At 41.8% G+C, this 14,038-nt stretch overlaps 1 protein-coding gene across 1 annotated transcript in view; it reads left to right on the forward strand.

Moving 5' to 3' along the window:
• CROCC (ciliary rootlet coiled-coil, rootletin) overlaps window positions 1–14,038 on the forward strand; it is a 198,438-nt gene that overhangs the window by 143,092 nt on the left and 41,308 nt on the right. The window contains exons 29-30 of the mRNA XM_030222563.1: window positions 4,407–4,527; window positions 7,445–7,608. Coding sequence (XP_030078423.1) covers window positions 4,407–4,527; window positions 7,445–7,608 — 285 coding nt within the window. The remainder of the gene's footprint in view (window positions 1–4,406; window positions 4,528–7,444; window positions 7,609–14,038) is intronic.

A 14,038-nucleotide genomic window follows, 5' to 3' on the forward strand; every position in this document is an offset into this window, starting at 1 on the left:
GCAGTTATACCAGCCACAGACCTGGTGAAAATGCAGCAGAGGTGGACCTAACTGACAGTATTCTATAGGTTATTTGTGTAATGGGGATCCTCGCCCGTGTATACGCCCCTTGCATTTATGCACTGTGTAAGTTATGGGTGCTAGTACAGAATAGCACTTGCCACCCCGCTGGCACCTTCACTGGCATTCCAGAGATTTCCTTGCCCTTTATGTGGGTAATATTATAACAGGCCACTACAAAAATTACCCAAACTGGGTCTTTTTTAAATGATTGTATAAAATAGACTCCCAGACCTATTTGACCTATTTCCAGTAGTGCACAGATGTTCTCATACAAATTTCCACCAACTTTGAAGCAGATGTAGCTATGTGCATGTGCTGTATGGAAGGTACTTTTATAACAGGATACCTGTATGAGGAGACTAGAAAGTGCCTATTTTATAAATGCAACATGTTATAATTTAGACCAGCTTTAAAGAGTGGAAACATGTACCTGTGTATTGTATAAAAATATGTGTGTCTATCATAGTTCACCTCTGCTAAGCCCAAACTACTTCCCTGGGACTGCCTGCACACAGATTGCATGAGCAAGCAGGGGAACCAGTCACACTTGCAGGTGACGTTATACGTGATACCTCTTCCATAGGTTGATTACTGCTCTCTCAAAGCTGGAAAAGCCACGTGTACGGGCTGCTGTGTCTCCTGCCTCTCAGTAACACTGAAAAGACACACAAATTGGCTCTCCTGGCTACAACCCCAAAATAATCTCCAAAAATATTGCCTCCTCCCTCAAAACACCCAGGGAAAATCTGCTACAGTACAAAGAAAAAAAAGCCACAGACAGAATCCCCCTTATAGTGACGTACAACCCAGAGCTGGAAAAATTACGAAAAATCATAAAAGATCTTCAGCCTCTACTCCAAGAGGATGAATTACTGAAAGAGTTATTCCCAGCCCCACCAGTGCTGGCCTTCCGACAGCCACCCAACTTAAAAAACAAGCTAATCAGAAGTAAACTCCCAACACAGACTGAAAAAGAAGAGAAGGGCACACATCCCTGCAATATACCCAGCTGCAAGCTATGCCAAAACATTTCACAGGACCCCACAGTCATTCACAAAGGAAAAATATTCAACATTAAGGAATCTTTCACATGCTCATCTTCCAATGTGGTATATATCATTCAGTGTAAAAAATGTAACGAAGGATGCTATATTGGAGAAACAGGCCAGATGCTTAAGACAAGATTTAATTTACATAGACATCACATGAAGAATACTGGTGCCAGCAGGGTTCCTACCCCTTTGGGGCAGCACTTTACCAGACCAGAACACTGTACCAGTGATTTCATAGTAAGAATCCTGAAAGGTAACTTTAAAACAATACAGGAACGTAAGACCTTTGAAGTCACAATGATTGAATATTTTGACACCCAACAGACAGGACTTAACAAAGATCTGGGTTTTCTAGCCCATTATAAACCATAAAGTTGTATTTCTCTGTTTATCTCCCTCTTCCCTCACCTACCCACACCCATCCTGTTAGACTATCAATGAAATGCTTTGATGTTCCCATGCATACCTCCTACCCACCCCCACCCTGTTAGACTGTCAATGAAATGCTTGGATGTTTCACTTATATATTCTGTCATCTTCCACATTTGCTTATTTCCAATCTGACGAAGAAGGGCAACCTTCGAAAGCTCACTGTCACCACACCAGTCCAATCAATTATGAAAACCCACCTTCTATAACTAACCAATCACTCTCTTCCTTCTTCCCCCTTCCCTTTCTTTACACACTACCAACTATATCTGTCTCCCTGATATGACAATGTTTACAAAGCTGTGTAAGCCACATTGAGCCTGCAAATAGGTGGGGAAATGTGGGATTACAAATGCAATATAATAATAATAAGCTAATCAAGAAATGTATTAAGTTATGTCCAATAAAAAAAGGTGGTATCTTATTTTCTTTTATTTTGTTTGATTTCTACCAAAACTCTTTTCCAAAATCAAGATAGCAGGCAGGATTTACATTTCCCACTTTGTTTGCTGGAGTACAAAAAATCCTCAGGGGGAAAAAGCCTCAGAACCCTATCCTCCACTTCCGTGCAACAGAACAAAGTTATAGTAGGATTACTTAAGGTACTCTTACTTCACTGGCATAAAAAAAACCCTTAGGAAAAACCTGTTAAAACTCCAAACAAACTAGTTTTCAAGGGTCTATTCAACAGATAGTGACAAAATCAAAAAGACATTCAGCACCAGGCCCATCATCAGTCTGGAAAAGACCCTAGAACTTTAGATGCACTAGGAAGGTAAGTCTTGCAAGTTCTATGCTAAATTTTAAAAATGATAAATCACCAACTGCAGATAACCAAGCACAAGCATAATCTGATTCAACAATCTTTCATGCTGACTGAAGCCTTTCCTCCACAGTTTTCATAACTTGATGAATGTTTATTTCATCTTGCATGATATATCTATACAATATGGGATCTCAATCAGCAGCAATAGTGATAGGAGCATGTAGAACTGCATGTCTTAGGACATCTGATCTTCGAGAAGACTTGCGTGACAGGCTAACAGATGCATCTGGTCTAGGAAACAACTTATTTAAAGAAAAAGTAAATCATAGTAATTCCCAGCATGGCAAATGTGACATCCCATTCAATTCAAATGGGCTTTGTTGCATTTGCGGCCTGGGAATCGCTAGCACAGTCTAGTGAAAGGGGCCCAGAGTCATTTCTCTACACTCTGAGAACTGTCCATAGAGCCTCCACAGTCTGTGTCCAGCTGCAGAATTCAAGCTGCTTTCTATAGAAACCAGCTTTAGTATCTCCAAAACATGTAGATATCAGCCATAAAACAAGCAGCCTCTCGCAATACCAAGTAATGCAGCCTCATATACAGAAGCAAAAACTGCTAGAAAGAAAGCAACAGCCTGGTACTATCATCCCTAGTCAAAAAGGCAATCTTTTAATTTTGACAATCTGTCAGTAGAAAGCAAACTTCAATGGTTCAGAGAAACTTGGCAATAAATGACATTAGGATTCTTGAGATTCTATCACAAGGTTACAAGTTAATTTTGCTCACCTTCCTCTCAAAGCTTTCTCAATTTCCACTTCAACTAGTTCAAGGAATCATCTTTTAGTATTGGAGCAAGGAGTGCAAAGTCTGTTCAGATCTCATGTGAGTGAAAAAGTGCCCCCTCAAGAGAGAAGTCAAGGCTTCTGTTCAAAATATTTTCTAATTCCTAAGTGGACTTTGAGCTATAGTGGATCTCAATCATCTTCCTCAAAAAAAATATTAAACAGATTCCCTGCTGACAGTATTATTGTTAATTAGCCAGAAGAAATAACTGGCTTCTCTGGACCTGAAATATGCGTACCCTCATATATGTTTCATCCACATCATTGGAAATACCTTAGATATCCTTCAGCCTCTCATCAGCACTCGGACCTTTCACAAAGTGCCTCATGGTTGCTGTGGTATTTCTTCAGACACAGGAGATATTCATCTTTTCCTAACTGGACAACTTGCTTATAGTAGCAAGGACTTAAGATACTATAAAGTCTATTTGGATAACCACTCACACTAAGTAAGTCCTGGGATTTCAAGTAAATATAGAGGTGTGTTAGCCGTGTTAGTCCACTCTTAAAGGTAATCAATAGAAATCAAACAAAATTAAAACATGGAAAAGAAAATAAGATGATACCTTTTTTATTGGACATAACTTAATACATTTCTTGATTAGCTTTCGAAGGTTGCCCTTCTTCATCAGATCAGAAATAAGCAAATGTGTTAGCTGACAGTGTATATATCAGTCCCTCATAGATGGTCTAGCAGGGTGGGTAGGAGATGTGCATGAGGACTTCAAAGCATTCCATAGTCTAGCAGAATGTTTTTGGGGAGGGGAGGGTGATAAGCAGTGAAATACAACTTATGGTTTATAGTGGGCTACAAAACCCAGATCCTTGTTAAGTCCTGTCCGTTGGGTGTCAAAATATTCAATCATTCTGATTTCAAAGGTTTTACGTTCCTGTATTGTTTTAAAGTTACCTTTCAGTATTCTCACTGTGAAATCACTTGTACTGTGTCCTGGTTTTGTGAAGTGCTGTCCCACCGGGGTGGGGGCCCTACTGGCAGTATTGTTCATGTGATGTCTATGTAAATTGAATCTTGTCTTAAGCATCTGACCTGTTTCTCCGTCCTTCTTTGTTAAATTGTACAGCGCTGCGTAACTCTAGTAGTGCTCTAGAAATGTTAAGTAGTAGTAGTATAACAACCTTCGTTGCATTTTTTACACTGAATGATATATACCACATTGCCTTGCCTTGTATTTCATGTTTTGAACATTACACTGGCTGACATTGCCCTACCCTGAATGCTTTCTCTCTCTCAGGACGAACGTCACGTGCAGTCAAGCTCCCTGAGCCGTCAGCTGGCCGAGATGGAGTCTGAGAAGGACAGCGTCAGCAGCCGTCTGCAGCAGCTGCAGAAATCATTGGCTGAATGCGAAGAAGGTGAGATGAGATCAGGAAATGTTGTCTCGTTGCCAGTGTTGGACCTTCCATTCCTCAGGCTCTTGTAAATGCAGCATTCCCACCCCCTGGTGGGGGAGATTGAAAGATACGTGTCATAGCTGCATGGTGGAGCATAAACAAATAGAGGCAACTCCCTGTACAATCGCTGAACTGGACAAAAAAGCATCAATAGCTTTTAAGATTATAATAAAAAATATATATACATACAAAAATATTGTTGGAAAAGTACAAATATAAATACACTAGTAAAAAAGGCCTGTTTCTCAAAGAAATGAAACGGGTGCTAGCAAGGTTTTCCTCGGAGTGTGTATGTTTGAGAGAGTGTGTATGAGAGAGAGAGTGAATGTGCGAGTGTGTGTGTATGACAGAGAGAGAGTGAGACTGGGTGCGAATGTGTCTGTGAGAAAGTGTGTGTGTGAGATTGAGAGTATGTGCCAGGGGCCCCCCCTCCCTCCGTGTTCCAGGGGAGTCGTCCCCCCTCCCTCCCTCCGAGTTTCAGGGTCGTCCCCCCTCCGTCCCTCCGAGTTTCAGGGTCGTCCCCCCCTCCCTCCGAGTTCCAGGGTGGTCCCCCCCTCCTAGAGAGCTGCACGGGAACGGGGTTTGCGGGGAACCTGCAGGATTCCCGCAGGGACGGAAGCAGTTCAGGGTTCCCGTGGGGACTGAAGCAGTTCTGTGGGGTTCCCGAGGGGACGGAAGCAGGTCCTGTGGGGTTCCCGCTGGGATGGAAGCAGTTCTGCGGGGTTCCTGTAGAAGTGTAAGCTGCACTGCATCAGCCTCTCATCTACCGAGTACCTTGAGTGCTGTCTCCTCCTCCTCCTCTTCCTCCTTGCTTTAACAGCACAAATGTGGAAAGTCTTCCGTTAAGGAGGTGGTAGAGACACAAATGATGATGGAATTCAAAAAGACTTGGGATGAACAGAGAGGATCTCTAATTAGAAAATGGAAGTTATAAAAATCCTAACCTTAAATGGTTGCATGTGTGTGGATGTGTCAAGTGATGCTTAGATGGCGACTGTGGCTGTGATTAACTAGGGCCGATACCGGGCAGACTTGTATGGTCTGTGTCTAATATATGGCAGTCTGGTTTAGGATGTGCTAGAAAGGGTTTAAACAGCAACTTCAGTGGCTGGAACATAAGGACAGTGCTGGTCAGAGTTTTACGGTCTGTATCCCACAAATGAGAAGACGAATAGACTGGAGTGGGCTTCAGTGAGAACTCCAGCAGTTGGAACATAAGTATAGGGCCAGATAGACTTCTATGGTCTATGTTCCAGAAACACGAAAGAAAGTATATAATATCACACTCGTTGATTTAATCACGAATTGATAATGAGTGTGACTATTGGGCAGACTGGATGGACCGTTCAGGTCTTTATTTGCTGTCACTTACTATGTTACAATTAATCCTTTTTGCTCCCGGGTGATGTGCAGACCTCAGGTCTGACACCTGACCTACTGGCACGTGCATGTGGTGACCTCTCAGCACACAGAGCCAGAAATCAGAGACAAATCTTACATGTATAAGTCTGCCCAGCACTAGTCCCGCCTCCCAACCACCAGCCCCAGCACTGACCCTATATGTCTGCCCACACTAGCCCCGCCTCCCAACCACCACCTCCCAACCAAGCACCTTGAATATTGTGTGCAATTCTGGTCACCACATTTCAAAAAAGATATAGTGGATTTAGAAAAGGTACAGAGCATGATGACAAAAATGATAATGGGGATGGGACAACTTCCCTGTGTGGAAAGGCTGAAACGGCTAGGGCTCTTCAGCTTAGAGAAAAGACGGCTGAGGGGAGATATGATAGTCTATAAAATAAGTGGAGTGGAATGGGTAGACGTGACTCTGTTGTTTATTCTTTCCAAAAATACTAGGACACGGGGGCATTCAATGAAGCTACAAAGTAGTAAATTTAAAACGAATCGGAGAAAATATTTCTTCACTCAATGTGTAATTAAACTCTGGAATTCGTCGCCAACGAATGTAGTAAAAGCAGTTAGCTTAGTGGGGTTTAAAAAAGGTTTGGATAGCTTCCTAAAAGAGAAGTCCATAAACCATTATTGAAATGGACTTGGGGGAAATCCACTGCTTTTTTCTGGGATAAGCAGCATAAAATGTATTGTACTGTTTTGGGATATTGCCAGGTACTTGTGACCTGGATTGGCCACTGTTGGAAACAGGATGCTGGACTTGATGGAGCTTCGGTCTGTCCCAGTATGGCAGTACTTATGGACTACATACTGCCTGGCATTGACTATCTGGTCTGACTGCCAGTGTCTGGCAGTCACCGCACAGCCTGACGCTGGCTGAATATTGTAGAGTATTTATATATAACTGTAATAGTCAATCCTGGGGTACCTGCTTGCCAGTCAGGTTTTCAGGATATCCACAATCAATATATATGAGATTGATTTGCATATACTGCCTCCATTGTGGATATCCTGAAAACCTAGTCTTAACTGCTAAATAAATAGAGTAATTTAACCAACCTATTCAATCCCAATGTTTACCTTTTCCCAAGTTTGAATACAATTTCTGGCAGGTAAGGTACACGCAGTGAAGTTTCCCTCCTCTCAGCACCTCTCCAAACATCATCTGACAGAAAAGCACTCTTCCCTCCCCCCCCCTCCCCATTTTCAGGACTACTGCAAAGGGTGGTGAAGGAAGGCTGAAACAACTTGAAACCAATCCACACAAAATGAATCTTGAACTTGAATTCAGCATGGCCACATGATTGGATTTCCCATTGTAACTTCTCTTGTATCTTTTGCTTTTTGTGTTGGGCTTCTGAATAACATTTTGCAGGTATTGTGCTGATTGGCTCACTCGGCATTGTGGAGAAGTTCACCATGTTTGCCTGCAAGAACACCTCATGCAATTTCTCTTTCTCAGGCAAGCGCAGTGTGGATGGGAAGCTGAGCAGTGCACAGACTGCTCTCATGCTACAGGAGGAGACTGTGCGTCGCAATGAACGGGAGCGCAAGACCATGCTGGACAAGATTGCAACCCTGGAGCGCACCCTGCAGTCAGCAGACAATGAAAAGAGGCTGACCCAGGTATAAAATATTGGGTTACAGAAAGAAAGTTTCAAGTAGTTGAAGATGTGTGAGGTGGGCATTCCTGGAGTGGAAAAGATCCCTGGGAGGAAGGGTTTGTAATGGTAGTTGGTTTATTAAGAAGACTCTCTACAATGAGACACTATGGGGGCAATTCTGTAACTGGGCATGTCAGGGGCTTCGATGACAACTTAAGTTTTAGAACAAAGACCATGTCGGGCAAACTTCTACGGTCTATGCCCTGAAAATGGCAAGGACAAATCAAGAACAGGTAATACATATGAAGTATCACATCATACCTTATATAAAGGGTTTATCTTGTTGGGCAGACTGGATGGACCATACAGGTCTTTATCTGTCGTGATCTACTTTGTTACTTTGCATCACTTTGCACTTGCTCACATTAAAACTCATCTGCCATTTGGATGCCCAGTCTCCCAGTCTTGTAAGGTCCTCTTGTGATTTAACAACTTTTTTTTATAACTTTGTGTCATCAGCAGATTTGGTCATTTCACTTGTTTATTCTTAGTTTAAGATCATTTATTGATATACTAAAAAGCACTGATCCCAGCACTGATCCCTTAGGAACCCTATAGTTTGCCCTTCTTTATTGAGAATATTGACCATTTAACCCTACTCTGTTTTCTATCTTTTAACCAGTTCTTAATCCACAGCAGGATACTGCCTCCTATCCCATGACTTTTAAATTTCCTCAGGAGTCTTTCATGAGGTACTTTGTCAAATGCCTTCAGAAAATCCAGATACACAATACCAACTGGCTCATCTTTATATCCACATGTTTATTCGTATCTTTAAAGAAAGGTAGCAGATTGGTGAAGTAAGATTTCCCTTGGCTAAATCCATGTTGACTTTGTCCCATTAATCCATGCTATGTATATGTTCAATAATTTTGGGTCCGATATTCAGCCAATGGCGATCTTTGTTTTGCTGACTTCCACCAGTGTTAAACCCAGAAATTCGATGCCGGGCCAGATTTCTGGGGCTGGCTAAAGCATAACCAATTAAATGTGATATTCAGCACGTAATCAGCTATGAGTTACTGCATAAAGATAGGACTGATTTTTATGTGGTCCTATTTACTACTACTACTACTTAACATTTCTAAAGCGCTACTAGGGTTACGCAGCGCTGTACAATTTAACAAAGAGAGACAGTCCCTGCTCAAAGAGCTTACAATCTAATAGACAAGTGAACGGTTATTTATGCAGTTAACCTGGCCGGTTAAATGCTGATTCTGCCCCCCCCCCCCCCCCCAGACCACTCCAAAATAGCCAGTTTTTAGTTCTCTCCCTAGTTCGGTGCCAACCAGTTATTTTCAGCGGCATTAACTGGTTAACAAGCGATTTAATTGGCCAGGAGCCGTTTCTGTCCACTTAAACCGCTTTGAATATCGACCCCTTTGTTCTTTAAGATGATCTCTCTTGTTTTGCCTGGCACCAACATCGGGCTCACCGGTTTGTAGTTTTCCAGGTCACCTTAGGAACCCTTTTAAAAAAATGTGGTGTTACATTGGCCCCCTCCAGTCTTCTGTTATCATGCATGATTTTAAAGATAAATTAAGTAGAGGAGTGTGGTAGCCGTGTTAGTCCACTCTTAAGGTTATCAATAGAAATCAAACAAAATAAAACATGGAAAAGAAAATAAGATGATACCTTTTTTATTGGACATAACTTAATACATTTCTTGATTAGCTTTCGAAGGTCGCCCTTCTTCCTCAGATCGGAAATAAGCAAATGTGCTAGCTGACAGTGTATATAAGTGAAAACATTCAAGCATTACTATGACAGTCTGACAGGGTGGTGGGAGGAGGGGGGTGGGTAGGAAGTATGCATGGGGACATCAAAGCATATCATTGATATTCTAACAGGGTGGGTGTGGATAGGTGAGGGGAGGGTGATCAACAGAGACATACGGCTTTATGGTTTATAATGGGCTAGGAACCCCAGATCCTTAAGTCCTTTCTGTTGGGTGTTAAAATATTCAATCATTCTGACTTCAAAGGTCTTGCGTTCTTGTATGGTTTTAAAGTTACCTTTCAGGATTCTCACTGTGAAGTCACTGGTACAGTGTCCTGGTCCTGTAAAATGTTGACCAACAGGCGTGGGAACCCTGCTGGCACCAGTATTGTTCATATGATGTCTATGTAAATTAAATCTTGTCTTAAGCATCTGGCGTGTTTCTCCAATATAGCATCCTTCGTTACATTTTTTACACTGAAGGCCTATCCACACCCACCCTGTTAGAATATCAATGATATGCTTTGATGTCCCCATGCATACCTCCGACCCACCCCCATCCTCCCACCCTGTCAGACTGTCATAGTAATGCTTGAATGTTTTCACTTATATACACTGTCAGCTAGCACATTTGCTTATTTCCAATCTGACGAAGAAGGGCAACCTTCGAAAGCTAATCAAGAAATGTATTAAGTTATGTCCAATAAAAAAGGTATCATCTTATTTTCTTTTCCATGTTTTATTTTGTTTGATTTCTATTGATAAAGATAAATTATAAATTATTAATAGACCTGCAGTTTCATTTTTTAGTTCTATAAGTACTGTAGGATATCTACTATCTGTTCCAAGTGATTTGCTATTCTTTAGTTTGTAAATTTGCCCTTTTGTTTCAGCTCCTCTGACTCATCACCATTAAATACCATTTCTTGCATGGGTATCTGTGCTACATCTTCCTCAGTGAAGACTGAAGCAAAGAATTCATTTAGTCTCTCTGCTCTGGCCTTCTCCTCCCTGAGTATCCTGTCCCTTTCACCCCTCAATGATTCTTTACCATTGCCTTTCTTATCAGTGCTTTGCATTTGACTTGCCATTCCTTATGCTGTTTCCTATTGTCATTAGTTGGATCCTCTTTCTATTTTGTGTAGGATGTGCTTATAGCTCTAATAGCTTCACCTCAGCTTTTAACCTTCCTTCTGCCTTTTTTAATACATAAAGTATATCTCATTTGGGCTTCCAGGATGGTATTTCAGAACAACATCCATGCCTGATGTAAATTTTTGAACTTTGCAGCTGCTGTAAAGGGTTGGGGTTTTTTTTTGTTGTTGGTTTTTTATAACCATTTTCCACATTTTATCATAGTACTACTACTAATACTAATCATTTCTATAGTGCTACTAGACGTACTCAGTGCTGTACACATTATATACAGGTATTTTCTCTGTCCCTAGGGGGCTCACAATCTAAGTTTTTGTACCTGGGGCAATGGAGGATTAAGTGACTTGCCCAAGGTCACAAGGAGCTGCAGTGGGAATTGAACCCAGGTTGCCAGGATCAAAGCCCGCTGCACTAACCATTAGGCTACTCCTCCACTCATAGTCTCCTTTTTGGAAAGTTAAATGCTAATGTTCTCCTTATCAAGATGGATCAGAGAAATGATGGCTTCCTCATACATTCTGAGGGAATGGCAGGTACAAGACAGCATGTGAAGACATTTGGCAAGGGCTCAAGCCTTCTGTTGGGCGGAGGCTAGAGCAGTGACACCAGCGCATTTTTGTAGGGTAAGCTATGTGGTTGTTGGTTGTACATGTTTGTCAAGCATTACAAGCTGGATGTGCAAGCAAGAGGGTATTTTGCCTTTGGCGCAGGTGTCCTTGGCAGCTTTGACTTTTTCTTTTGCTTAGTTTTTTAGTAGGTTGGGTACATGCCACACATCTAAGCTGGTCTAGTAGGATGATTAGCACGTAAGACCAAATGTATCCTTCCTTATTTCTGCTAGACTCATCCAAGACTAACCCAAGACTACCTCTCTTATAAGTTTTTCTGTATTCCTTAATGGTCCATCCCTACTGGACAGGAGAGTGAATGGGGGCTGAGTTGAGTTGTCCTTCTTTTGTTGGCTCATATTAACTGAGGTTTAGTATTTGATTTTTCTGGTGAGTCTTAGCTTTGACACAGATTTACTGGCAAGAGACTCAGCTGCTCCACTGATGCCATCATTGAGAAAGTTGTGTTCTCTGTCTCCATTTGCTGGCAGAGTGACATAAAACCTACTTGTCTGGACTGGTATAGCAAGAATCAAGGAAAGGAAATTAACAGGTTAAGACCAAAGTCTCTGTCCTGACGCTAGATCACACCAGCAACTGACCATATAACCTCTGCGAGCATTCTGTACTGATGTAACCAAGAGTGACCTTAATCCCAATAGTGCCTAATGCAAGTGTTCTGAATGTATAGGTACAAAGGGAGAGTTCTTGGAGGGTAGAACAGAATAGAAGATCCTCCCTCCATGATGAGACTATAGAGCAGAGAAATGCATCCAAAGTGGTTATAGCTCTGTTTGGATCTACAGTGGTAGGAAGATCGTCTAAAAGGGCCTTAAACGCTCTCTGAAAAGAGATCTCCAGTCAAACACAACTTGTTGACCTCACAGAAGCTCTTATCAACTATATCACTCTTAGCTCAAAAGAACACCTGGAGTGTTTTTTGGCAGGGTTAACCTATGCCATTATATAAAAACTTTATTAGAAGCCATATTATAAAACTCTTATACTTTATAGATTGTGAAGTGTAAGACGAGGTTTGAAAACTACTACTTTGTGCAAGGATAAGAGGCAGGTATGCTGTCAGTGATAGGATTCTTGGGGCGGATAGGGATAAGGAAAGAGGAGTAACATAGTAAGTGACAGCAGATAAAGTCCTGAATGGTCCATCCAGTCTGTCCAACTTTAAGGTTGGTACTAATTATCACCATTATTCATCATCGGTACAATGAACAAATTTCTTAAACTGCCCGGTCTTGACATTTAGTCTTAATGGGTGAGCATTTCTGATGGTCCAACATATCTATGACAATTGGGCGTTTTTGATTTATATTTTCCATTCCACATGTTTGACTTGATGACAGTGATTGCCTATTGGGAGTTCTTAGTGATAGGCTGCATGGGGTTGAGGATGGGAGGGGCAGGTATGATCGTATTCTCTCAGTCTCTGTGCATTCTGCTCCCTGAATGCTTTTCTCATTGTCCCAAGGTTTGTGTGTTCCATTCGTGTTTTGCTGGTTACGTACTTTGGCTCAATTCAGAAGCACTTAGCTGTATAGTAACAGCCATTAGACAAATAATTTGCCATATTCTTGACTTTTCAGCAGTACAGGCAGTGTCACTGAAAATACTTACAGACCACCTCAACTATCTGGATAGTGCCAGGACTGAATGTGGCATTCGCCTAAATCTACAGATAGCTGACAATATTCAGCCACTATCCACAGAGCTATGCAGTTTAATAGGACAGCAAGAAAGGCTGCCCTAAGTTAAACTGCATAGCTATATATCAAAGGCAAGAATAAACATAGTGGCTGTCCCTAGAGCTTGTGTCACTTAACTGGCTCTACATGCATTAATTGCTGCATGCACTGTGAATATACATAATGGGGTATGGTTTAAATGGCACTTCCACTGATACTCAGCAGCACTTAACCAGGTGATGCCATTGAATATCAGGTCTAACCACCCCAGGGGTAGAGCCAGAAGATATGTGGATAAAGGTGATATTCCGTCCAGGGACTGCATAACTTCTGGGTCCACCAGTGACCAGGATATTGTTCACTATCCAGGTCTAATTTAGCAGACAAAGAAATGTTGACCAATGCTGGCTGAATATCGACTCATATATATTTAAATGCTGCAGCCAGCATATAATCTTTTTTTCATCTTTGGGAGCAAAGCTACTTGTGGCAGCCACTTGGAAAATAATTTGACTGGTCTCAACCTGTCCAGTTTCTCGAGTAAACCTAGGACACGAGTGATGTTACTGCAACTCCTGTTTTCTTAATTGTCTTGTAGCATAGTAAATAACGGCAGATAAAGACCTGAACGGTCCATCCAGTCTGCCCAACAAGATAAACTCATTTTACATGGTATGCAATACTTTAAATGTATACCCGTGTTTGATTTGTCCCTGCCTTTCTCAGGGCACAGAACGTAGAAGTCCGCCCTGCACCGGTTTTATTCTCCAAATACCGGCGTCGCCACCCAATGTCCGCTAAGATTCCATAGATCCATTCCTTCTAAACAGGATTCCTTTGTGTTTATCCCACGCATGTTTGAATTCCATTACCGTTTTCATCTGTACCACCTCCCGTGGGAGGGCATTCCACGTATCCACCACCCTCTCCGTGAAAAAGCTCCGTGTACGTTAGCTTGTCGATTTTCTAATGCATTACAGTGGACGAGTCCTCTGTCTGCCCACTCTTCAGCTACATTTACAAACTTGAGCATTAGTTTTATTGAGCCACCTTGTTCACTGCAGTTTCTAGCTAAAAGTCTAAGTTCAAGCATATTTTTGTCAAGAAATAACCGAGTACCTCTTTCATTGCTGCAGTCAAGCTAGTGGCGGGAGGGACGGGATCTTACTTTCTAGCTTCTCCATCATCATCCTTTCAGCAAGACGTAAAT

Source organism: Microcaecilia unicolor, chromosome 13, assembly GCF_901765095.1.
Source record: "Microcaecilia unicolor chromosome 13, aMicUni1.1, whole genome shotgun sequence".
NCBI classification, from domain to species: Eukaryota; Metazoa; Chordata; class Amphibia; order Gymnophiona; family Siphonopidae; genus Microcaecilia; species Microcaecilia unicolor.